Consider the following 27,177-nt stretch of genomic DNA (forward strand, 5'->3'; position numbering starts at 1 on the left):
ATATACATTTCAAGACTTCTTTAGGTGCTCCTTTGGTGAGACATTATAGCCCTGAGAAAGAGAAAACTATTGTTTGTCAAACCAGCTACTCACCCATCTCCCCTCCGCCAAGCTTCATTTAAAAACTGCTAATTGTAGGGAAAGGTTCAATTACATGCAGATGACTGTTTGTGGTGATATATCATTATTTCCGATTGATGATGATAGTGGAGGTATGTGCTTCAGCACAACACAGAGCAGGCTTTGTCACAGCACAAAGCATTTATTATCCCTGTCGTGGCAGAGAGAGGAAACAGCGCTCCTGCAGCCCCCATCCTGCTTATCTCAGACAAGAGGAAGGCGCTTTATAATCACCAGGTGTCTGGATGTAAGACTGCAATATCCGAAGTCCAGGCTCAAGACACTGCGCTAATCGCATCTGTCTCACTGGGTCTCATGTCAGCGTTTCACTTTTTACATCAGTTCACCTGCTACCTAGCGTTACTGTACAGTCATATCTCACAGAGGATTTTTCTGACATGTAAAAACACAGAAAAGCTGAGACAGTCAGCTGGCACAAGCTCAGTAAATTGGTTTGTAAAGTAAAAACACTCAGTCACTTTTCTGGAAACAGGCCACTACAAAAAATAGCACAGCAGACTTTAAACAAGACTACTGAAACAATATTTGACAAAAATCCTGATATGCACTATTGTTTAGCTTTCCTGGATACATAGCTAGACTCCGCTAGACTCCAAGTCGGGTCATGAAAACAGATTAAACAAAAGACAAGTACAAGAAGAAAGGATGTATTTTCTTTTCTTTTCTTTTTTTAACTGTAACTGAACCTGTTATTTGCCTTTACTTTGAATATTTCTAAAAGCTGTAACTTTGAGCATTTAACAGAAAATGTGACATTGTAGAACAATGGAGAGAAATTTCAGTCAAGCTGAACTGGTTGCTCATCTTTTCCCACACTTGACTTATTAAAATTTAGTTTCAGTAAATAAAATTCTAGTCCAACCAACAGATTCATTTCTCTAACATGTGACCCCACTGCACACACATTGACTGCTATTTATAGTTGCTCAAATACATTCAAAATACGTTTGTCTGCACCGAAATATACAAGCATGGATTCTGTCTTTTTCCTGTCTTTAATATATCCCCTGTGTCTGAATATGCTCGTTAAAACAGCGTTTCAGCTAAGGAAAGTATGTGCCACCGTTTTTCTTCTGTCTGGCTGGAAAGTTTGTGCTTCGCCTGTTTTGTCCCTCGGTGGCTGCCGTAGCTCTGGGCCTGGGTTGCCTGGAGACGGCGGAAACGTTTGGGAGCAGCGGCGATGGAGAAGTATGAGAAAATCAAAGTTGTTGGAAGAGGAGCTTTCGGGTAAAGTCTGGGTTTAGTTACACTTTTTGAAATGTTTTGTTACACATACATCGGTCTGTCTGAGCAACGTTACTGTCAGAGGTGAACTAAAAAAGGCAGAACTCTGTTAAAACTCAGTTTTTTATCTCTAAAAGTAACGGGACGGTCAAAGCTCCGCCTGAAGAAGAAGAAGACATGTCAGAAGTAACGGAACATTTGACGTAGTTTATCATAAAGTTTTCTTAACCATGTTTACGTGAAATATTTGACATACAATTGCTTTCTAAGCTATAAACTAATCGTGTAGTTTACAAATTGGTTCCCATTTCACTTTACTTTTGTAGATCTTTTGTGTGTTGAGTTGGTTTGTTTCTTTTAGCTAGGCTTGTTAAAAGATATTAGTTCATCTAGTAATGCTATGTTACCGTGTAGTTTCGTTGTGTGAATCTGTAAATCCGCCATAGAAGTGATCGCCCGCTTTATATACATCCACAGCTGCTTTTGTCTGGGTCACAAATTAAGTATCTTTTTTGCAATTATTCTTAGCTCTCTGTATTGTTTTATCTGCTCCTGTGCCCCACAGTATAATCGATCCAGTTATTTTTCTAGGTTTAAATGGCTTTCAAGGACCAAATTAACTCATAAAATGCAGTTTTCCACTTGCCAAAAATGCAACTGCAGCTGCTACGTGGTGACTGAAATGATATTAATGCATCAGAATGACTTGATTTTGTTCACTTTGGTTATATTTTAAAGAGTATAATCCATAGGATGAAGAGAGATACAGAAATACTTTCTTTATTTAGTGCACAAAACTATCTGCAAATTATACTAGTTACCAAATCTAAACAAGGATAATAGTCACATCAAACACCTAAACACTGGAATAAAGCTGTAGTATCTCAGCTTTATTGATGATGCCATTAAGAGAATTTAAGCACTCCTTTCAGTGTTATCTGTTGAACCGATTGAACATGTTGGCTAATTAGTTTTGAAGAGCTATATGCATCTCTTCCCATGCATGTATAATACATCTCAATTAGAAGTTTTATTGCATAATCTTTTGATTATGCAATAAAAGTGCAAGCATTTCATTGGACACAATTATTCAGTTACAATAAGCATTAAACTTCAACAACAACATCACTCTGTTGTTACCACTGACACAAAATTATAAACATCTGCATGATTTGACTGTTTCATCCTGATAAAGCAGCTGTAGACATTAAGAAAGTGTACATTCAGTTTTTGGAAAACAATAGTTTTTGGCACAAACTGGTTCCAAATGGTGAGAAGTAGTAGGAACAGAAGAAGTACTCAAATATTTTACTTATGTAAAAGTACTTTAGTTTAAAAATACTTCACTTAAGTGTATTAGTATAAAAAAATATGAAAAAAACTATAAGACGACAGAAGTCACAGTTTCATAGTGTTATGTAATCATATTAAAACTGTGCTTTACTGTCTCCCTGAAGGTTTATCTAGTTAGGATGTTAAGTATGTATACTGTTGAGTAATTTAGTACATAGCAAGCATCTTTTTATGATATACAAAAGGTATGCTTTTGTATTTAAAACCTTAGGAATGAGTGGTGACTACAAAAGGAGACAGCAGAAATCTTGACTCACTTATTGCAAGACAAACACTCGAGTCAGATGTATTGGGTGTCCCAAAAAGATGTTTCAGATAGTCAGCATTCACAGTCTGACAGCCTCAGCTTCCCTGTAATGTAATGTGATGTAAGATGACAAAGAACAAGAGACAATACTATGTAAATTATACTCTTAAATATTTTGCAAATACTGGATAGGTACAATAGGTACGCTGTTGTGTTACACTGAGGAAAAACTGTGCAGACAACATTGTTCTATGTTGTGTGATGAAATGACCATTTTTAAAATTTAATTCAGCTCAAAGTAGTGTGGAAACTTGCACAGTGCAGTCAGTCAGGAACTTTTTTGCTACATGGTTACTTTGAAGTTTTCTCTGTGTTTGTTGATGATTACCATTACTTTACATGCTGAACATACTGTAGTTTCATAAGAGGTGATGTTTGTTGTGTGACAGAAATGTGCTTTTAAACAAATTCCATTCTAATAAGATTGTTCTTGTGTCAGAACAGTATTAAGAAGCAGTAAATCTGTCTTTCTCTGCATTAACATTATTATTACTTTGTGCTGTTTGCTGCTGACTGATTAATCATTGCTTCACTGATCACGTTTTGGACTGAAACACAAACTACATTTCTCACACCTAATGAGTGAAGACCTGCACATGTGTCGGCTTGCTCCTTCTCATTTTATTCTGAAGTAGAGAACCAGCAGTGTGTGTAACAGTAAGAGTAGTTCCTAAATGTTCAGATAACAGTGTGAAAGCACCGTGAAAGCAGCATCTTTTCCACAATGTGTATTTTTTCTTTTTGTAAATCACTTACCTCAAAATGTACACACTGCTTGACTGTCACTAACAAAGTCAGTGCAAAAGCTCTTTGAGGTTCATATCACTGAACCTAAACTGCCACAATTCATCCTCCTGTTCTTTATTCAAAGCAATATGTTCCTCATTTTTCTCCACTTTCCTCGCCTGTCAGGATCGTTCACCTGTGCCGCAGGCGCAGCGACGGGGCCTTTGTCATCCTGAAGGAGATCCCAGTGGAGCAGATGTCACGAGACGAGCGTCTGGCGGCTCAGAACGAGTGTCAGGTGCTCAAACTGCTCAACCACCCAAATATCATAGAGTATTATGAGAACTTCCTGGAAGACAAGGCCCTCATGATCGCCATGGAATATGCACCAGGTAAGATCTCATTACATAACCTCCTTTTGTTCATTGTACAGCAGCTCACTCTTCCCATGATTTAGTGCTGCAGGGCTCCGTCAGACCTGTTCCCATGCCAGGCCTGGAAGGACCACATTAGAACACCCAGTATTTCAGTTTGTCTGAGGCAGTGTAATTAAGTGACTTATAGTATAAAAAATGTAGATGCGACCTTGAACTCATGAGACTGGACACATTTGGCTGTTCATGCTATCAGGTTAAAGACCAAACATTTGCTGTCAAACCTCTGGGCTGTCTTCCTGTATGACATTTTTCATCCTTATGCTTGGATTCAGTCGTTAGATGGATTTTCTACAGATTCATAACACTGATTTATTTATATTGGTTTCAGTTGAGGTAAGTTCAGTTCAGTACAGTTCCTTAGCTATTCACCGCTTAAGGCAGGCCGACACATTGGACAGGTCTCCAGTCTATCAGAGGGCTACACAGAGAGACAAACGAACACTCTCACATTCACACCTACAGACAGTTTAGAATCACCAATAAACCTCAGCATGTTTTTTGGGGCTGTCGGAGGAAGCCAGAGAACCTGGTGAAAACCCACACTGCACAGGGAGAACATGCAAACTCCACACCGAGAGATCCCAGGCCTATGCAAACCTTCTAGCTGTCAGGCGACGGTGCTAACCACCGATCTACTGTGTCGCCCCAATTCAACTCTACCAGCTTTACTGATTCCACTTGAGGTGATTCATTTACAGCAGCTTGCTGAAGGTTACACAACACACAGCAAAGTATACACACCCACACACATACATATATATGCAGATACTTACATGTATTTATGTATATATCACACTTGCATACCCATAAATATTATAAATAAAATTCAATACAGTTCAATGTTGCTTTGCTGCCTATGCAGGTTTGATGTATGCTCCAGTGTCCTTTTGTGTTTTTATGTTCTGTTGAAAATTTATTTCCTCATCTTTTTTGTTTTATTATCTTGTCATTGCCATGTTGTGTTCTCCTCCTCCTCCTGCTGTTATAGTAATTTGATATAGTTACTGTGCTTTATCTTTGTCTTAAGTTACTGTGAAATCACTTGTAGAATTCCCCTACCTGAAGTCACCACACCTAATGCTGCGTTGCATAAACTGTCATCCTACCAAACACACCCGGGATGTTATGTAACCTCATTTTTTTGGCCTGCAAACTCCTTTTTACTTCCAAACCACTGTGCCCAGAATGTGCCCATCATCCTAGCCATCATCGATAGTGACAGATAAAGTGTTGGAACAGCTTTCTAGATCTTATGTTTGATAGTGCACACCACATCAGAATCTCTGTGAGCCATCTTCACTGTACTTTATTTCAGTAGGATTTTTTGATTGTAGCTGTCTTTAAATCTAATGTGTTTTTTTTCATTATTGTGTAATCTAAAGTGAATTAAAGTTTCACAGGAAGCAAACTCTAGTGTTAAAAAAGGACATTTTATGCTGTGTAACTGGATTTGTAAAAATGGTTTTAGTGTCCTGTTTCTTGTTATTAAGAGAATCCGCTGATAGAGAGTGTAGATGATTTCTACTGACTTTTGTTTTGGCTGGTTTTGGACTTGTCGTTGGATATATTTTGGCTGGTTTCAGACGGGTGGCTTTGGACTGGCTTTGAAGTCATTGTGGACTGGTTGTGGATTGATTTTGGTGTAGTTTTGGACTGATTTATGAAAACATTGTGCTGGGGTTGTCCTGGTTTTCGTCTTTGTTTAAGGCTTTCCTCAGACTTAGTTATATATTTTTAGCTTTTGGGATGTGTTAGGGGGCTGCACAGTGGATCGGTGGTTAGCACTGTTGCTTCCCAGCATGGGCCTGGCATATTTCTTTGTGGAGTTTACATTACTGTTTCACTCCTGCACCGAGGAGACAATCTGTTCAATTCAGTGCTTACTGGCTTTGTTATTATCATGACACTGCAGCCCACTAACTGTTGTTTTATTATAGTTTTAATGAACAGAAATCATCTTTGCTATTTATTCTTTGTGCAGGAGGCACCTTGGCTGACTACATACAGAAGCGTTGTAACTCCCTGCTGGACGAGGATACCATTCTTCACTTTTTTGTACAGATCTTACTTGCTCTGTACCACGTACACAACAAACTCATCCTGCACCGAGACCTCAAGACACAGAATATTCTTCTTGATAAGCATCAGATGATCGTCAAAATCGGTGACTTTGGCATCTCCAAAATCCTTGTCAGCAAGAGCAAAGCCTACACAGTGAGCAGATTTGCCTTTATTTGGGAAATAACAGCAGTATGATAACATAATAGGTGTTAACATGAAACAATAGCTTCTTCTTTACTCCACAGGTGGTTGGGACTCCTTGCTATATCTCCCCAGAGCTGTGTGAAGGAAAGCCGTACAACCAGAAGAGTGACATCTGGGCTTTAGGCTGCGTGCTGTATGAGCTGGCGAGCCTCAAGAGAGCCTTCGAAGCTGCTGTACTTAAAGCATTTTCTTTGTAGTAATCCTTTTTTGGGGATATAATGATACAGCTACACTTCTGTTAGCTTTTACAACTTTATTATTCTTAGTGAATTCATAATGCATCAACTCTTGCTGTGTGCAAAGGCAGTGAAACCGTCCTAACAACCATCACAGCTACATTATGTACACCGAGAGAGATTCTTCCCATTTCTCATAACATTTCATAAGAAGACCCCACATTGTCCCATTTTAAAGCATGAAGCAGATTCGCTGGGGCTTTTGATTTTCACACAAATCAATAATTTATTCAAATCTTCTTTTTTTTTTTTGGTTTTGCTCAAATCTGTCTTCACTACCAATTCCACTGAGGTTTACTAATCTGAAAACCTTATTTCTTTGGAGATTTGTTTGAGTTTTCCCATGCATATATAATGCATCTTATTATTTTACTCTTTAATTTTGCTTTCAGAATCTACCCGCTCTCGTTCTGAAGATCATGAGCGGTACCTTTGCTCCGATCTCAGATCGGTACAGCCCAGAGCTCCGACAGCTCATCCTTAACATGCTCAATCTGGATCCATCCAAGCGGCCTCAACTCAATGAAATAATGGCTCTTCCAATATGCATCAGGCCCCTTCTTAACCTCTACACGGATATAGGCAACGTGAAAATGCGAAGGTGGGGCTTTAATGCAACAGTAATGACAAGATTGGCCTATTTTTGTTAATATTTGAGATTCAGATTGACACATTTTGTGCAATAAATCCTGTCTTTATCTGTATTCTTCATACAAAATCTCCACCACTGACTTTCTTTCCTCCAGGATTGAAAAACCACTATCTACTGTGCAAACTGGTCCTCAAAGCAGACCAGGAGGGAGAGTTCCTACTAGCAGATCCAGAGGTGAAACATATAATATAATAATTATTTGAAATCAAAACAAACTATAATACTGGAACTATAAACTGGACTGTATCTTTTTGGGCTGTAATAGATGGATCAGTGGGTTTAGGATCTGGAAAGCTGCATTCTCTCCCGCTGTCCTCGGTGTATACATGGGGCAGTGGCATCTCAACGCCTCTCCGCCTGCCAATGCTCAACACTGAAGTGCTACAGGTGTCTCTTGGTCGCACGCAGAAGATGGGAGTCACCAAGTCCGGCCGTCTGATAACATGGGAGGTCTGTGTAAGCTTTGGTTGCTTTTAAAGTTTCCTTAAGTAAGGAATTATAAAGTGCAGTCACTTGTTGATGTTCCCACTGCTAACTATGTACTCACAGCTGCAAGATTTCCATTACTCAGTGATTTATTTCTAAAACACTCACAAGACAGTATATTTTGTACAAAGTATCACCGGTAGCTGTCTTCGGTGTGGTCTTGTAGACTCAAAGAGCCACATTACAGGAGAAAATTTAGTGTGGAAGAGTCAGAAATAGGAGCAATTGCTTTGGCATTTTACAGTGCAAACAGCCAACATCAATTTGTTGAAAACATGTTTTTGCCCATTTTCAGAATTCCAGGAAAGACTAAGAAATGTAGAAAAATCACTAAATGAGGCATGCTGGGTAATATGGTTATTTAATTTTTTTTTAAAAATGACACCTAGGCAGGACTGAACATCACAGATTGATGGTGTCTAATGATGCATCAGAGGGTAGATTCTTCTTTTAACTTGATGTTTTCCAGGAAAGAGATGTGTTCTCACTCTGCTGCTGCCATTAAGAGACTCTCTGCTCACACAGCCTGATAATCATTTATCGTCACAGGCTCCGTCAGTGGGATCTGGTGAGGCCAGTCTTCCCGGTGTGGTGGAGCAGATGCAGCCTCAGTTCATTTCTCGCTTCCTCGAGGGTCAGTCTGGAGTCACCATCAAGTCCGTGTCCTGTGGCGATCTCTTCACCACCTGCATGACAGGTTGGTGGTCCGTTCGTCTTTGGATAGCCATCAGAAAGTCACAGCTATGCTCAGTCAGTGCAGCTAGGAGCTCTGCTATAGGAAATCAATGTTTATTCTCTGCTTTCTGCCCCCAACACTCTGCAAAGAAATAGCTGAAAAACACCGAGGCAGCATCTGAGTGTACGTATGAAAGTGTGGATGCAGCCAGTTCTTTTTCTCGATAGTGTGAAGCCACTTGTAAAATAAACCTCTCCATGCTTCCCAAGCAGTTTAGAGGTGCTGTTTTTCTTGAGCTGAAATGGTGTTTCACTATGTGTCGGACTGCTTTAGGAGGCTGCCGACAGTGTGTCCAGCATTGCAGAGCAGATAACACGGGATTAAAGACCCTTCCTCTCAGCTTAGTTGCCTTGCTTTCATCACTTTTCACCGACATAGATTAGCGTTTCCTAGATAGGGATTAGAAGCATTCTGTTGGTCTACATAAGAATACACCTACACTCATCAACTAATAGTACTGTTAATCCCTTCTTTTTTATTTTCAATTTGCAGACAGGGGCATTATCATGACGTTTGGGAGCGGGAGCAACGGTTGCCTGGGACACGGTAACTTTAATGATGTAACACAGGTATGACTTCATGACAGAACATTTCACTGTCACGTTAAATGCAAACTCTGCCATAAGTTTATTAAACACCGAAACTACGGCAGTGTAATCTAACAGTTCTGCTGGTGTTACAGATATTTTGTTTACCAGATTTGAATAAGATTAAACTAAATATTAGAAACATCTCTCAAATTAAAACTGAACGTATCACTTTCATGAAGGGCGACTGAGTCTATATTTATACCAGTTTCTCCACTATGTATACAGATTTACAATATTAGTTACTTCTTGCTGTCTATTATACAGTGTCATATTTCCAGTTGGTTCCTGCTCAGTTTAACATATCAAAATTATGGTTCATCCAGTACCATGTGCATTAATACCTACAGAAGTTTGCGAACAGTGGATTAAATTTTCACTGTACTGCCCACATACTTTTGATGATATATATATGTTTTATATTTATATAAATAGTGTAAAGTAAATTCTAAAATCAGGTTTTTTCCTCAGTGCTGTGCTTTGATCTGAAATTCAAATCATGAAAGTAGCGAAAGCACAGATTTTGCTGTTGCCGTTAACATGTTTTTGGACTGCACTGAAGCTGCTTCTGCTCATTTGGGATTTTTACTTGATGTTGAATGTATTTTTGAAGCAGTTCATGATATGTTTTATTCATTTTTATGCTATGATGTGCATTTCCTGTTACAACTTGTGAGGAGAAAGGCCACAGATATGGTGAACAAGCCTTAAAATGAATACGGTAATAATGTATGATTATGACTTGGTATAAGGAAGTTTTTAGCGCTTATTGGACAAGAAACAGAAGGACAGCGATGAGTATGACATGAAACAAAAGGGCCCTTGCTTGACTTGAACCAGAGATGTTGCAGTTAAGTTTATACATTTATCCACAGGGCTACCAGGATGCTGCACCAATATGGCTTTTTGATAAAAATCTGTAATTGCACATTTCTTTCCTCTCTGTTTTTTGCTCTCAGCCCAAGATAGTGGAGGCACTCCTCGGCTATGAGCTGGTTCAGGTGTCCTGCGGTGCTTCCCATGTACTCGCTGTGACCAATGAAAGAGAAGTATTTGCCTGGGGAAGAGGAGACAATGGTAAAGTGAATCAGCCAGTTGTTTTCTAACTAACTCGTGCCGTTTTCTTCTTTTGGGTGTTTGTTCTTATGTCACTGATTTATGGCAGCAGCGTCTCACACTGATTGCTGGGTCTCTGTCTGGAAGGTCGCCTCGGGCTCGGTACCCAAGACACCCACAACTGTCCACAGCAGGTGTGTCTACCTGTGGAATTTGAAGCCCAGAGGGTGGTTTGTGGAGTCGACTGCTCCATGATAATCAGCACCCAATACAGCATAGTGGCATGTGGAAGCAACAGGTAATTATTCTGTTTCTCAACAAAAATACTGACTGGAAAGAGTTAATAACGAGCAGAGAAACGCACCTTTTCCACATTTCATGAGATGACATTTTCACTGCATGTTTTCCTTAAGGGATAATAAATTGCACCTCCTATAGGCTTAAATGTCAATGTCATGTGCGTGGGGTGGTGGTAGATTAAAGGTTCAGAGAGATAGTTTCATAGTGCACAACCTGTGAGACAACATTCTCTGAAAATGACATTTTGTTTGTAGGCATTGTTAATCTCTTTCTCTGAGATGATGTAGATCTCTATGTCAGTAGGTGTAACTGCAGTAAACATAACAGTTCAGGCTGAAGAAGCACAGTTCAGACACCTGAGTCTTGTGACAGACCTAAGTTTATGTTTAAGTACCACTATGAAAGGTTCAGATGAAAGTTACAATACGGTTTCTGTTAAAAATGTCTTTGGTCAGGTTCAACAAGCTTGGCCTGGACAAGATTGCCTCAGGAGAGGAACCAAATCCCTCCAATCAAGTGGAAGAAGTTCATTCTTACAGTCCAGTCCAATCAGGCCCGCTCAACAGTGAAAAGACTGTTTACATTGACATCGGGACAGCTCATTCTGTTGCTGTTACAGGTTAGGAAATTCACAGTATCATTCTGTCAAATCATATTTTTACAGCTTAAACTGTTGTTTTCTGTGTATGCGGCATCTTGTAGTACCGGTTGAGGTGGAGAGAAACAATCCTGCAAAACTGATTTTCAGACCTTCATAAGGCAGCGTCAATACAGAAGATTTTTTTGTTTGGAACTTTTGATACAGCTTCTCTGTCGTGTGCAAGAGCTTTTTTTATAAGCTCCACGTTAAATGAAAAAATAAAGCTTTTTCAGTAAAGCTAAAGGTCTAAAGCTAAATAAAAACAGAAGTGCAGTCTTTTAGGATGTTCAGTTTCAAAAATAAAACACTTGGCACCACCACTAGTGTGATTTTCATACATTGTCGTGGTCCGTGTCTTGTTGCTGTCCAGAAAGAGGTCAGTGTTTTACCTTCGGCAGCAACCAGCACGGACAGATGGGCTGCAGTTCCCGTCGTAGCAGCCGTGTTCCCTACCTGGTGCCTGGCCTGCAGGGTATCACCATGGCTGCATGTGGCGACGCCTTCACCTTAGCCATTGGATCTGGTAAGTAGAAGAGAACAAATTTATTACCCTCATCCCCTCTGTTTTTAAAAGCCCTGTAACACCTGCACAGATGAGTTCAACTATTTTGTTCGCTCTGTTCAGGTTGGTGTATGGTTGAGTTCACTAGAATACTGTAGTAGTTAGAGGGAGAAATGTGCATGTACAAACACACCTTATGTTGCAATCAAAGCTAAATCTGTTGAGTGAATTAGACTTGCTTGAATTGGAAAAAAGAAAATAGCCTATTAGAGCTAGCATGGCTAATGGCAGCAGTTTGTGTAGTTCTTACATTACACTTTGTACTATCACTTTATCAAACAGGATATTTTGGGGATTATTGTGCAGATATGAAACAAGTTCAAATTAATACATAAAGAAACCATTTTCCTGAATGAGCAGTAAATCCCACCCCCTGAAACTAAACAGTCTGCTGATGAAAAATTAAAAACATGCATGAATGTTCTGTATAAAAATGTATGAGATGTCGCTCAGTGGAGTTGTTTAACAGCAGCGTTCATCTGAGCTCTCACCAAAGGCAACATTTCACTCATATCTGTGGTTTCGATGCTTTAAGAGGAAACGAGGATTCTGGGACACTGAGGGCATTTTAAGTCACTCAGTTTCAAACTGTCGGGGGTGAAGTAGCTGTGTGAGCATGCAGCAGTAAAGTAACTTTAACTTGAAAACAAAGTTGACTGAACGTTCACTGTGGTGGATTTCAGATCTCTGCAGTTTTATTTTTATGTCACATTAAAGTGAACTCAAAGTTTGTCACTAATGGCTTCGTATGGTAGAAGATGGTTAGCAGTAGCGTAAACTATACAAGTGTTTTAGCTAATGTGGAAAACATAAAAAACCATGGGATGATTCTTTAAATACGTAGCTTAACAGATAGGTAACAGGTGTGTGTGTTTGTACTCGGCTGTCTGCATGTGTGTGTGTGTGCTGTTCTTACATCTGAGGGTAAAATGGTAAAATGTCACATTGTGCCAGCGATTGGCTCCCTGGGGAGAAGCCAGCCGTGCCAGCTCTGCCTGTAGGTTTTCTTTGTTGAAGAAAGGCTTTGTTCGACTCTGACTTCCGACAGATTGAGCCATTATGCTGCCACTGCAGGAGCGACAGAGCTGTCAGTTAAAGATTTGTGTGGATTAATGCTTCCTGGGGGTCTCGCTCTGAATTCAGTCACAGCTCCTTCTTCTCCTGTTTTCTGCAGAAGGGGAGGTATACACGTGGGGAAAGGGGGCCCGCGGCCGACTCGGTAGAAAAGAGGAGGACTCTGGGATACCGAAGGCGGTGCAGCTCGACGAGAGTCACCCGTTCACGGTGACATCGGTGGCTTGTTGTCATGGCAACACTCTGCTGGCAGTGAAACGTAATATTTCGCTTATTACCCTCTGTTAACAAACACTGTGAGATGTTGGGATGTGCTGAAATCTAACTAATCCCCAGATGAAAGACAGGCTGAACTTGAAACAAGCTTCTGCTGATAAAGTCGGCAGAGATGTATGTTTTTCATTGCGAAAGGACTGATTTGTAAGTTTGAAAGTTACAGCAGCGACCACAGACATAAAGCATTTAAATATTTAAACAGAGTCACAGGTGGTTGTTTATTTATTTACATCAACAAACTTGTTCCTTTTAGCCACACTCGATCAGACCGTCTCTTTCAACAAGAATTCAGTCCTTGCTTTACATCCAATGACTTTAGACAAACCTGAACCATGACTACAGAGTTTCTACAGAGAGAAACAGAAAACAACAGTGATGGTGCACAATCCACCAGATTCTAATGAAAACTGAAAAACACTGAAGGTGGGATTACACTCCGAATTCAAAATAGCTACAGAATTAGTGAAGATTAAACTGCATCCCAATTTAATAAGTAACAGAGATGTTAGTAATCCTTGATGCAGGCTGCAGGGCTGCTGCTGCTACTGCTGCTGCTTAAATGTTTCCTTTGACCTGAGCCATGTGACAAACACATAGAGACCCACCGATGTGAGATGGTTGGACTGTTATTACAGAACATTTTCAGCTACAAGCCGTTACATGAGCACACAAGTGACAAAGATTTTGCCTCTAAGACCAGACAAGGAACTGAGTTTTAATGGAATAGTCACTTCTTTTATAATATTATAGTATTTATCTGTACTTTAACTTATGAAGAAATGAAATTACTCAACACCAGGGGTCCCCAAACTACGGCCCGCGGGCCTCCACATTTGGCCCGGCCCCCTGAACAACACCAGAGACGCATTATGATTTTTTTTTTCAGCCTGGCCACGCAATCGAGACTAATACACTCATAGAACATGACATTCTACTGGAACCTACATCAGTGTTTCCTCTAGGACTTTTTTCTGTAGGCGGCAGGCTCCCCGCTCGCCCCCCCGCCCCCGCACACACACACACACACACACACACACACACACACACACACACACACACACACACACACACACACACACACACACACACAAATTGTACATACTGAGAGCACCACAGTTATCTGTAGTAGTACTCGCGAGTACCCAACACGGTGCAAGACTGCTGTGAAGGTGGAGACATGCGGCGTTGGAGTATTTGCGACGATTAAAAAAAATAAAAAATTAAAGGAGCGGCACTGGAATTATAGTAGCAGCGGGCTGCCGCTGCAGAATGAATGTAGCGGAAACCCTGGAAGACCTTTGAGACACTGCTCATATGAGTCATTTAAGTCAGATTCTGCTCTGACAACTAAGTAGCCTAGCCGCGCTAGACAACCCACGACAGCAAATTTAATTCTCTGCCAGGGTGGGTCTAGTTACCCTCCATAAGGCTCGAGGCTGGATTCTCCTAAAACTGGCGGGACCAATAACCATGAAGTGTAGAGTCAGAAGGCGGGCGTAACTAAGTGACGACAGAGACGTGACGATTCTGACAGAAACAACTGGCGCACAATAAACAGTTATCTTTCGACTCGGCTTTGGCCACAGCCCTTAAAGATTTGAAGCTAAAATTCAACTTGAAAGATAAATAAAGGACGGCACTGAAGTGCTTCATTGAGAAGAAAGACGTATTTGGACTTATGCCGACGGGATATGGCAAATCCTTAATATACCAGTTGGCTCCGCTGGTTGGGAAGCTAATGGGACTTAGCCACAATCCGCCAGCGCTCTGGGAACTACGTCAGCCTATTCGTTGCACTGATTGGTTGTATACCTACCCAATTGCTGCAGAGTGATTTGAAAGACAACCTTTTAGCCCGCCTCCCTCCCTGTCGAGCGTTCCTAGACCCTTGTGTCTTAAGAGCTGAGTCTAGCGCGGCTAGGCTAACAACAAAGCTGAACTTTCACCTGTTAAGATTGTGCACGGCCCAACAGAAAATGAATGTTCCACGGACTTTTTTTCTGTGAAGAACCCAGAGAGGGTAATTTGGTTATTATTTATTTCATAAATAGTGTTATTTATGTCATTAATAGTGTTATTATATATTTCCTGACTTTTTTTTTCTGTGAAGATCCCGGAAAGGGTTATTAATATTTGGTTATGTGTGGCTTTCTGGAAAACAATGTTTACGTTTAGGCGCCCCTGCGATCGTCACACTTTTTCTGTTACAAACTGACTCCGGCCTCCCACCAGAGAAGGGAAAAGTTATGTGGCCCTCACAGGAAAAAAGTTTGGGGACCCCTGCTCAACACAAACACTGTTCTTTTCAATATAGTATCCTATGTATCGTAAATCATGTCAGTAAACCATGTACAGAGTTGATGCCACATAATTGGAGAAAAGTGAACTGAAATCAATTTTTAGTCTCCATCTGACCAACAAATTCAAATTTAGGAAAAGATTTTTCGTCCACTGTGTGAGGTTTTTTCCTGGTCTGTTGTTGTTCTGACTGTGTTACATAATAAAAACATCAGAATGTAAAGAGTAGCTGGAATCACCACAGAGCAAAGTTTCACTACGTGGGTTCTGGCTTTGTTTACTCTGAACAGATGCATGTGTGTGATACTAAACACACTCTGGTCATTGTTCCTGTAATCAGCATGTTGTGATAACATAACAGGAAACACACTTATGAAGCCAGTAAACATGGATCTGAAAATGCAGGTTTCACACTTCATGTTTTATGAGGGAGGAAATGCATTCAGTTAGACCTGAGGGATGCACATAACTTGTTTTGGTAAACAGAAACTTTGTTCACAAAACCCCCCATAGGGCAAATTTAAATTCTTAGCAGTGAGCAAAAACTGCATTTAGATTCTCTCTGGAAGAGCAAAAACTTCACTAGATCTATTTAAAAGACAAGAAAGCATGAGTTGGCTTAAATTCAGAAGAAAATAGAGGGAAATGTGGTCATTTAAAGGTGTTGCAGGTGTTGAATTTCAGTTCCATTTTTAAAAAGTAAAATATTGATGTTCAAATTGAAATACAATTTTTTTTAACCTGCATTAGGTGACGTCAGTGGAAATACAGAAGAGAATAGAGAAGGATCATGTGTCTCAGTGGTCTGGACAGGAATCAAGCTGTGGTTGATGGAGTTGTGTGGTTTCCATGAGACTACTGAACTTCTAACAGAGTGTTTGCTTGGCACTCATGTAACTGTGCAGTCAAGTGACTTGAAGGTTCCTGTTTCATATCGGCAGAACGACAGCACAGCCTTACAGTGATATTTAATTAACCATCAGCCTCTATTGGCCTCATTATCTGCAAATTGATTCATCGACCTACAGCAGCCTGTACAATGTAAAATCATGTGCTGACACTGAGAAACTGAACGATAGTTCTGTGCAACAATTGTCAGGATACAGAGACGGTCTTAAGTTAAGGTGGCATCTTCAGATTCAGTTTACTGTCGTTTAAAGAGGAGAAGATGGAAGCACTAAAACAAAGGCCAGTTTACTAATGTCAGCTGTACTTTTCTTGTCTCTCTTGTTTCAGCTCTGCTTGAGGAGCCGGTCCCGAGATGAAAACTAACCCACTTAGTGGCCGTCATGAAAGCTGGCAGTGGCCCGAGGAGGAGGACAGTTTCTTCACTTTCCTTTCATTCTGCAGCTGCGGCTTCAGATTTTCTCTTCTTCTCTGTCTAGCCCATCGTTTGTCTTTCAGGGATGTTTGGTTGTTTGAGTCAGCAGCTTGATAACATGGAGCAAAGCTCAGAAAAGGTCACGACCTATCTGTAGCAGCAAGTGTATCACAACAGGTAGGTCAGAGGAATGTTGCAACACTGATACTGGAGCTGGATTAGAGGAAGTCATTAGGCAGCAGTCATGTGGAGAGCTATTGTCCTCTCTCACGTGTGGCGTTTGCACGATAACCCGTGAAAGGCCAGCAAAAGTCAAACTGGTTTGAGCTTTCTTAAGCAACTTGGTGAATGAGAGGAAAAGAATGAAGCCACTTGAGCGATCATCAATCAAACGGAGCGAACACATTCATCTCGGTCACATCATCAGTGGTCACTTTGTGCCTTATTGGATTAGTCCTCTAATACAGCAGTGTTCAAGCCAGATAACGACGGGCTGAGTCAGAAATCCCTCCCTTGTTCACCCTTTCACTGCTCTGCATAATGAGCACTCAGCGGTTCACTCATGGACGATTTATGAACCAATGGGCCCCTATGCCCAGACGCATAAAAGACCCCCAGTCGTCCCCCTGAATGAACACAAACCGACACTGAAAGCCACGCAGATGTCATTTCTAGTTGTTTTGTGTCTCCAGCTGTGCATCTTTCTGATGTTTTGCATCATTTTATGCCTCGTTGTGTTCATTTTGAATCTCCTTTTGATTGTTTTGCATCCCTCTGTGGTCCTTTGCATTTAATTTTGTGTTTTGTCTCACATTTTGCTCGCTGTGCACTTCTTTGTAGCCATTCTGTGTCTCGTTGAGGCCATTTTCTGTCACATTTGGGTTATTTTGAATCTCATGATGGTTGTTTTCCACCTTTTTGTTGCCATTTTGTGTCTTTGTTGTTGTTTTGTCTCTCTTGCGTCTGATTTTGGTTATTTTACGTCTCTTCCTGGGACATGCTCCCATCAGCCACATTGAAGCCACTGACATGTGACGTGATCATCTTGTTCATCTTAGAATAGAATAGAATTTATTGCCATTTGCACAAATACATCACAGTACAGGTACATTGGAATTCTTGTACCTGACTCTGAGTCAAAATAAGAATGATTTAGCAGCAATTAAGAAAGAAACAAGAACCCTGAAATAAATCACACTAAAGTTTAAATAAATTAAAATGAACTACAGATATTAGCAAAACAGATAAATAGATTAATAAAATAAAATAGATAAAACAAACACAACAATCAATAAAAATGTTATTGCCTATCGTGAAAGTATTGCACATTTGTCCCTTGTAATTTGTGCAGTGTTGCAGTATTTTGATGCTCTGCCGTGTTATAGTACTTCCCCTCCCTGATGTACAATGCCAATTGTCTGATGGTGGCCGGAAAAAAGCTGTTATGGAAACGGGCTGTATGGGCTCTGATGCTCACAGGTCTACTATATTTCATGCCGTAGCTAGCCCGAGATCCCCCACCGAAACAGGTCATGAGCTGGATGGTGTTTGTCCTTCAAAATGTTCTGCGCTTTCTGCCGGCACTGATGTGTGTATATGGTGTCCATAGACGGGAGGTCAGAGCCAACAACTTTCTCTGCAGTCCTGATGACACGCTGGAGTGATTTCCACTCATCCACAGTGGTGTTGCCATACCACACTGTGATGGCGCAGGTGAGGACGCTCTCCACCAAACCTTTGTAGGCCTGGGTGAGAGGCTGGCATCCTAGTCCGGTCTTCTTTACCACCCGAATGAAGTGCAGCCTCTGCTGAGATTTTTTCACTGATTGCAGTGTGTTTGGCCCAGCTGAGGCTCTCTGATGTGTTTAAGCCCAGGAACTTGTAGCTGTCAGTTCGTTCCACCGTGGTGAAGATGGTCATGTCTGTGGCATCCAGACAGCCCTGCAGTTTTTCCACTGCTTCCTCAGTCCACATCTTTACAGACCTGATTGTGACTGAGTCTGCTTTAAGTCTCTTGGTGTAGGTAGTCTGCAGCAGAATGGCAAGATGATCGCATTTCCCAAAGTGTGGTTTGGAAACAGCAGTGTAAGCATTTCTGATGTTACAGTAACATTAATCCAGGATATTATTTCCCCTGGTGGGGAACTTGATAAACTGATGATATTTGGGGATGCTTTACCTGAGATCATAGTGGTTAAAATCTCCCACAACAATGACAGCAACCTCAGGATAGTCTTTCTCATGTCTGCTGATTGTGCTGTCCAGTTCTCTAAGTGCATTGTCCTCATTAGCTGATGGGGATGTACACTACACTCAGTATGAGACAGTGCAGCTCTCTGGGCAGGCAGAGTGGCCTGCATTTCACAGTAATATACTCCATGTCCTCAGAGCATGATTGTGATATTAGCGCATTGTTGATGTTCCAGGCTTGTTTGATGAAGATTGCTGTTCCTCCCCCACGAGTTTTGACACATTCTGTAGCATTGTGGTCAGCCCTGAAGACGGTCGGTGTAGCCTGTTGGTTTTATAGTCTCATTGGGGGTCCCTTGTCCGAGCCATGTTGCGCAGAAACCTTGAGTGTCCAGCAATGGAGGTGTGAGCTTACTGGGACAGGACATCTTCACTGCTGTGGAGGCTGTGGAGAGGAGTGGGAGGTTTGATCCCTGGAGCCAGAGAACTGATCAGTTTCTGGCCCTCGAAGCCTTTCAGCGTCGTCCACTGGCCGTAGCAGCATCGACTGTCGGCAGGTGATTTTAATGTTGTAAATAATTTGTTTAAATTGAAACTATGGGATCCCAATGTCTCACTTGTCCTGTGCCCAGACAGTGATTTGTCCACGAGTTCACTCTGTAAGAAGCACACATACTATCAACAGAACTGTGTTCTTCCCACACTTCAATTCAGAAAAAGAAGAAAATAAAATAAAGCGCTCTATGTAGTAGACGGGGAGTGATTTCTAACACGGCCTTTGTATTTCATGGAAGAGTCTTGTTTTGATGTGAATGTGAAGCATATTTCAAATGAGACTGTGATGTATGTTGCGTAAACTGTGTTAAGATGACCAAAGACAAAACTGCCAAAGCAGGTGAAGAGCCTGGCAGAAACAAGCACTTGGGTCTTTTATTTAACCCCTTAAACCCTCCACTGTTTCTTTTCTTTTTATTTATTTATTACTGACAAAACACCCCCAAATTCAGTTTGTAGCAGCTGCACTGCCTTTAAGTCAACAACCAAGGGCTCTATTGATCTGAGACACTTGTTTAATACACCAAGACTGTGTTCCTATTTACAGGCCAGAGTGAGATATCAAAAACTGACTGATCAAACCTGTAAATTAGACACAAACGGAGAAGAATCACAACAATAATGTATTCACTGTGGTCATATTAGCAACCAGAGGCCTCTTCATTAAATAAACCAAGCTTGGGTGCAGAGTTGTCTTCGATGGAAAGGGTTTAGTAAATAGAGTAGTAACACTAATCAATCATTTAATCAATCAAAATTAATCTATATAGTGCCTTTCATACAGTTCAGTGCAGTTCAAAGTGCTTCATGCATGACTGATAGAGAGTAGAGAGAGGAATAAAACTGGATTTAAAATATATATATAAAAACAAAGATTAAAACATACACTACTGTTCAAAAGTTTGGGGTCACCCGGATAATTTCATGTTTTCCATGAAAACTCACACTTTTATTCATGTACTAACATAATTGTACAAAGGTTTTCTAATCATCAATTCAACACCATTAGCTAACACAATGTAGCATTAGAACACAGGAGTGATGGTTGCTGGAAATGTTCCTCTGTACCCCTATGGAGATATTCCATTAAAAACCAGCTGTTTCCAGCTAGAATAGTCATTTACCACATTAACAATGTCTAGAATGATTAATTTAATGTTGTCTTCATTGAAAAGAATAATGATTTTCTTTCAAAAATAAGGACATTTCTGAGTGACTCCAAACTTTTTGAACAATAGTGTACATGCTACGTTCAAACAGACTTAAAGACAAACAATACAGTGTAGAAAAGTGAAAGAGGCTGACTTCACATTTTTACTGAGGCAAAATATGCACAAAAAAGTATCTAATGAAGGGCCAGGGTTAGATTAAGCGTGCGCAGTGAGGCTAGTTTGAAGCATTACATATACTGCTTGGTAGCATAATCTTTATAACAAATCAACAGGTCACCATTTATTAGTTAATAATTTTTAAAATATGTCAATATGTATATCTGTAACTTTAAAAAGTGCATTTCATGGTAGAGTACAAGTATGGAACACAAAATACAATACAAGATACCTGAAAATGGTTCTTTTCACCACTGCTGAGAGTTAACTCTATGCATTTTTATATTTACTTGTACTTATAAGTACATCATTACCTTTTCTTGTGAGCTTACTTTACTTTAAAAGATCTTCACAGGTGCAATAAATCACTGATCGGCTTAAAAACATGCAGAAGCACTGATGGTAGTTTGGCTATAGTTAAATTAGAGAGAATCTGATTGCTGCTGTGCTAAAAAAAAATCGTGTTTATGCTGAATAATGTGTCTGTTCTTCACCATGACTGGGAACCGTATAAATGAAAGTAGTTGTGCACCTCAGAGTAAAGATCTTAAACTGAATAACTACCCCTCTCAGTGACAGTCTCTGCACCGCCTCCACATCCCTCCTTTCATCCTCAAATTATCCTGCATTTCACTTTGCAACAGCATCTGATTATTTAGCAGCCGGCGCCATTATTGCAATTATTAGCACACATTAAGTCATTTTTCTAATTAATCCACATTCCTCCCTCAGTAAGAAGGAGTTCTTGTTGATTTCAGACACCTTTTTTTTTTTTCTGAGGACAGGGCTCAGCTGCCATTGTTGTCCTGTGTGATGATGTAATGGTGATGTAATCCGGTGGCAATAGGAGCAGGTGAAAAATGATCCTGATGTGAGGATGCTCGGTTTATCAACACCATTTAGAATCATGTGTTTGTATTTTGTGAGCATGATAATGCAAGCCAGGTGTTACTTTCCTAGTGTATTTATACAAGATTTTAACATAAAAACCAGAGAATAATGCAGATTTTGTGTGTTTGCTCCACCACCAGGGGGCATCTGTCACCTCTGACTGCACTGATTAATTGTGGATTGCATTTGATTCTAATTATTTGACTTAAATGTTAACAGCAAAGCCCATTTCATGTGTGTTTCCACCAGCTGTGGATGTAAATGTGTTTTTTTTTTTAAACTCATCTGTTTATTTCTCTAATGTGCTTTCATTTAAATGGCTTTAGGTGGACATCTAAATAGCAAACGTGTGCATGCAGAGCTGTGGATCTCATTAGAGGCCACTGCAGCCGGACAAAAGCCTAATTAAAGATCCATAAAGGGGACATCAGAGGATAAAATGGTGTGAACAGAGCGTTTCAGCTCCTTGACTCCTCCTGCGTGGAGGAGGAGGAGGAGGAGGAAGAGGAGGAGGCGGGACTCAATTGCACCTAAACAGACGGAGGCTTTTTTACATTGTGCTCAGTGTGTCAGTCCTGCATGACCAGAGGAGCCTCACGGTGCAGCTCTGCCGGCCACAATTAAAAAGAAAAAGAAAAACACACAACCCCTTTTGCAGGAGGGAAGGATCGATCCCTGCAGGAGCTGAAGCGTCTTTGTTGGAGGAGCGGCGGAGGAGAAGCCTGATCTATCGGCGGCGGAAGGGACGTGATATGAGCCTCTCATCGGCTTAAACTGCAGCGCAACAGCCCCGATTTTTTTCCTGCAAGGGGGGGACCGAGAGGACATTTGTACCTTTAACCTGCAGCTTAAAGGCCCGACGCAAGCCACAGCCAACATGCCCGGGTTTGATTACAAGTTTCTGGAGAAGCCAAAGAGACGCTTCCAGTGTCCGCTCTGCAGCAAGGCGATGCGGGAGCCGGTCCAAGTGTCCACCTGTGGACACCGCTTCTGTGACACCTGTCTGCAAGAATTTCTAAGGTAAGAGGCGTTTTTTTAAAAATTATGTGTGTGTGTGTTTATGTGCTGCAGAGATCCACCTCTCTGCAGCCGATACCGGACACTACAGCTGCCTTGCCTCGTCTAGTTTCGGTCGAGCCACAGTAAATAAAGGTTGTGTAGGTGTGTCCTGCTCACCTTTCCTCAACGGGGCTTTACCTTCATTTTAGTCCTTTTGTGTTGCTACTGCTGCTGCTGCTGCTGCTGCAACAACACAATGTGAGGCCTGGTAAACAGCGCCAGATTGGAGCCCCCCTCTCCTCTCATGCCTTCAGGTGTGTTTCCTCTACTCTGGTCACACGAACCCCCCCCCCAAGATCATTTGGTTTTATTGTAATAATGCTATATTTATGCTTAATTCTTTAAATATCCCTGATGCTGTAGTGGTTGTGTCCTGCAGAGGGCCCCTGCCTCCTCATCCTGTCTGTGTTTGTGCCCCAGGCTGCCTGAGTCTGCATGCTATGTGTATGTGTGTGTGTTGTGGAGACAGATCTGAGTCCAGGATTAGACACTGTGGTTCAGAGGTGGCACTGGGGGGCCACTCGGGGACCTTTTCACTCAGGGGTCAGCAAGTATGATGGACCTCCTCATCAGCTCAACACTGAAATCACTGTTAAGCTTCACACAAAGGCAGTCTTTGTTTCATTGTCTTAAAGATGACTCTGTTCCTAATGGTCACACTACACTTTAATTAAGGACACTCATGATGCACTGAATCTGTCCACAAGTTACCTGTAGATCTTTCATATGCATTTTTACAGGCTGATCCGCTGCACTTAATCTAAGGCGTGTGACTTTGTCTTTATGTGATGTTTATGGGCAGTAAATCATACAGTTCTCTGGGGACAAAAGAGTTCCAGTCAGCCTCTGAAGAGATGGATATCTTGCTGTTATGCTTTTATGGAAGTTGTAGGAGAATCTTCATCTTTAAGAAGCCAGATTGTTTGATTCAGTTTTGTTTCACACATTAAAATGTAGTAATGAGGATTTTCAGTATTGATTACTTAAAATTAAATCGTCACTGGTGTTAATGAAATGAAACAGAAAACGAGCATTCCAGCTTGAGAATGAAACTAATGATTAATTGATGATTGAAATTACTATTGGTTCATTTTCTTGATAGTTTTTAATTGTTTGTTTCGTAAACTGTGATGATTTAAGAGTTACTTTCAGTCCTGAAATGACCAAAAACTGAGATGTTAGTTTGTAAAACTGCAGTTATTCCTTGATTCATAAATTTAAAAATAATCCGCTACTGTCTTCACTGTCAACTAATTAAGTAATTTCTCAAGCCAAAAATATTTCTTTCTTTTTCTTGATTTTACATCATTTATGTAGCTTTTTAATTGTTAATCGGATAAATACGACAATACAAAACGTCATGGAAGGCTTTTAAAAGCATCTCAGGACTATTTTGATGAAGCATAATCGATAAATTCAGCCAATAGGTGATATATTACAGTTGCAGTCCTTTTAATATAATTTGATTAGTCTCTTAAAAGCCTGTTTATCTTGTATTTATCCTGAATTTTCAAGAGTAGTAAATATTTCCATAATTGATATGTGACAGTCAGAAAACTTTATGGTGGGAGTTTAGTTTGTTGTCTTTATTTGTATTTACTTATTGTTTGAAAGTCCGCCCAGAGCTCTTTGGATCTGACTCAGTGTTTTGAAGTAGAGCTGAAACTCTGAGCTGAATAATCGATCGGTTCGACTGCCAGAAAAAGAATAATTTACAGTTATTTTTCAAGAAACATGCCAAACGTTTGATACCTCTTAGACTTGAGGAGTTGCTGCTTTTCTGTGGCTCTGAAATGAAAAAAATCATTTACAGATGACAAATGTGTTTTTTTTTTTGTTTTCTTACATGTTACAGGTCAAGTCATCAGTAAAATAAATCTGCACTTGCAGCTTGTGCAGGCCTGATGAAGATTTATGTAGAACTTCATTCACTGACTCATAAGTTGTGAATGAAAGTGGATCTTCTGTATCCACACACGAAACAAGTGTTCTCCTGTTTTTCTGAAGTGAAGTCTAGATGACATACTGTACAGCGGGACAGCAGACATCACCAGTGTTGATTCAACGCTCAGCTTCAGTGATTCTATGGAAAGATAAATGGAGAACAACAAAACACAAACTTGCTTTTGTTGCAAACAAAGAAGCCAACTGCCTGCAGTTTCTAAAGCATGAGAGCTGCTCAATGTAGTGAAATGTCACATTTTATTTGTTAGAATTCAGTTTTATGAGTCACATAAATGTGACAATTTTTTGGGTTGTTGTTGTTGCTTTTATAGAAAAATGTCTGTCTGACTGAAGTGCAGCCACCAAACTGGTCTTAGTGCTATTTTACTGTACCCAGTGCTGAAAAAGATCCTAAAATATCTTCAGCTTTCCTTCATGAAACATGAAGACAAACCAAGGAAACAAATATGGTGTAACCTCTTTAAAAACTCCTCTTGTTTCCAGGAGGGAGCAGTACCATATTTAGTAATTATTCTCTCGACCTTCCTGCCTGTGCTTGACAGCAGGTGGACTGATGCTGTGAATATGTTAACGGGTTTGTCGTGAGTTCCTGCTTTTGCAGAGTTTTGAGTCATCAGGAAGCCTCCTCTGTTTTACTAAACAGCAGCAAATTGCATCTGGTTTGAAAAGCAGAAAACTGCGATGAACAAAGAGAGCGAGGGAGGAACAGCGTTCCCTGCTGATCAATGAGTTTGGCCCGACGCTTTGTCTGCCTCATCCCGCCCGCCTCCGTCTTCGTCCTCCAGTTTATGCTCTTTTTTATTTCAAAACTCCCACAGACTGACTGTATTTAAGTAAAGTTTCACAGCTTATCAAACTTTGTAGCTGCGTAGCTTTGAGTGTCTGTGTGGTCGGGATGATCAGATGTGACCACACACCTCCCTGTTTGACTTTATGACCTAAAGAGTCCTTGATCATGAAAGAACAGTCCAGCAGGATGTGAGTTCTCCTGCTGGTACTGATATCTGACTGCTATAGGAACATTTGGCCTGACTGACTGCAAAAACTCTTTGCATCGTTTGACAACTTATTAACACTTAAAACTCTTAACATCTTTGCTGCAAACCAGAGGATCACAATGCTTTGTTAAGGAATTCTGAATATCTGTAACTGCTAAATAGATGATTAAAACTCTTTATTAATGACTTAACATTTATATGTGCAGACTAGGTGAATAAATATCACTATTAATGACTTGTTAACACCTTTAACTGCAAAATAGAGGGTTAAAGCTCTTTATTAAGGCCTTATTAACATCTGTAAATGCAGACTAGATGATAAAAACACTTTATTATTGACCTCTAACACATGATTGCAGACATCAAAACTGAATAATAGGGATTCGAACATTCAAATCGACAATATTACTGAATAGAAAAAGTAATTTTCTAGCCCATCAACACTAAAAGCTGAGTTGAAGTTCTTAGAATGACTCCTAACTGGTGTTAGAGGCACCATATAATGATTTATTAACCACTAATAAGGTCATTATTTACATTGAATGAACCCTTCATAAAGACTTGCATTCTAGAAAGTGAGACCTGAGATATATTTTAAACCATGTTTATATTGGAATAAAAATCCTCTTCACTGGTTCAATAAAGTGTAATTAAACATTTATATTAGTGATAGATTGCATTTTGCAGCCCTTCTGCCCTCACTAGCGCTGACATACAGACACAGTGGACAGGCTCTACTCTCACCTCTTTAATTAACAAAGTGTGCCAGTCGAGGCCATCGAGCATGTGCATCTTTTGTGAGCAGAGTTCAAGTTTATTGAGGCTGACAGACGGTAGTTAGCTAATGCTTCGCCCATTGTGCAACTAGGTTGATCCTTTCCCCCGTAATTATTGAGGGCTGTGTCACATCCAGTCCGGACTTGCCAGCCTGGTCTGCCCACTTTCACATGGACGCCGCTGGTGGCGTCTCCAGAGCTCTTTGCTCTGTTGCAACAAGCCGCACAGGAAGGTTACTGTGTGGCATTGCTGCAGTGTTAATCATCCTCTCTTAAGAAATAGTTGTCACTGAACCACAGCAGTCACAATTTATTTTTTAAACTCCCATTACTTAGCATTTATCTGCAATCACATGACTTCTAAATGCCAACAAATTTCTATAAAGAGAAATTTTTCATTTATTGATGCATTAAATGGTAAAATGGTAAATGGTTGTATTTATATAGCGCTTTTATCCAAAGCGCTTTACATGATGATATGTCACATTTACCCATTCACACACTGATGGCGGGAGCTGCCATGCAAGGTGCTAACCACAACCCACCAGGAGCAATCCCTATTAATGCACTTATATCTGCTTGTAATTACATTATACTGTTAGAAATCCTTTCTTATAGTTTATTTGCTGCTTCTAAAAAGTAAATGGTGGCAGTTAAAGTATCTTGAAAAGCTGAATCTATGCTTTCTCATCAAAGGACGGCACAATGCAAGTGAAACGCCCTGAGAGGTACTCGAGG

General features: G+C 40.5%; 2 protein-coding genes across 3 annotated transcripts in view; both read left to right on the forward strand.

Moving 5' to 3' along the window:
* Window positions 1-1,291: 1,291 nt before the first annotated feature.
* Window positions 1,292-21,754, forward strand: nek8 (NIMA-related kinase 8). The gene is made up of 15 exons (XM_022196823.2): window positions 1,292-1,368; window positions 3,938-4,143; window positions 6,170-6,402; window positions 6,495-6,626; window positions 7,082-7,290; window positions 7,436-7,515; window positions 7,607-7,791; window positions 8,377-8,524; window positions 9,056-9,132; window positions 10,110-10,227; window positions 10,354-10,504; window positions 10,962-11,125; window positions 11,517-11,669; window positions 12,883-13,041; window positions 16,593-21,754. The coding sequence occupies exons 1-15, from the start codon at window positions 1,322-1,324 to the stop codon at window positions 16,619-16,621; spliced, it is 2,091 nt and encodes a 696-aa protein (XP_022052515.1). The 5' UTR covers window positions 1,292-1,321; the 3' UTR covers window positions 16,622-21,754.
* A 205-nt stretch (window positions 21,755-21,959) lies between these two features.
* traf4a (tnf receptor-associated factor 4a) overlaps window positions 21,960-27,177 on the forward strand; it is a 39,723-nt gene continuing 34,505 nt past the window's right edge. Inside the window, exon 1 of one of the 2 annotated variants that reach the window (XM_022196786.2) lies at window positions 21,960-22,661. In XM_022196786.2, coding sequence (XP_022052478.1) covers window positions 22,519-22,661 — 143 coding nt within the window. In that variant the 5' untranslated portion in view covers window positions 21,960-22,518. The remainder of the gene's footprint in view (window positions 22,662-27,177) is intronic. The other variant, XM_022196785.2, reaches the window with a different exon arrangement.

This window comes from Acanthochromis polyacanthus, chromosome 13, assembly GCF_021347895.1.
Source record: "Acanthochromis polyacanthus isolate Apoly-LR-REF ecotype Palm Island chromosome 13, KAUST_Apoly_ChrSc, whole genome shotgun sequence".
In the NCBI taxonomy this organism is placed as follows: Eukaryota; Metazoa; Chordata; class Actinopteri; family Pomacentridae; genus Acanthochromis; species Acanthochromis polyacanthus.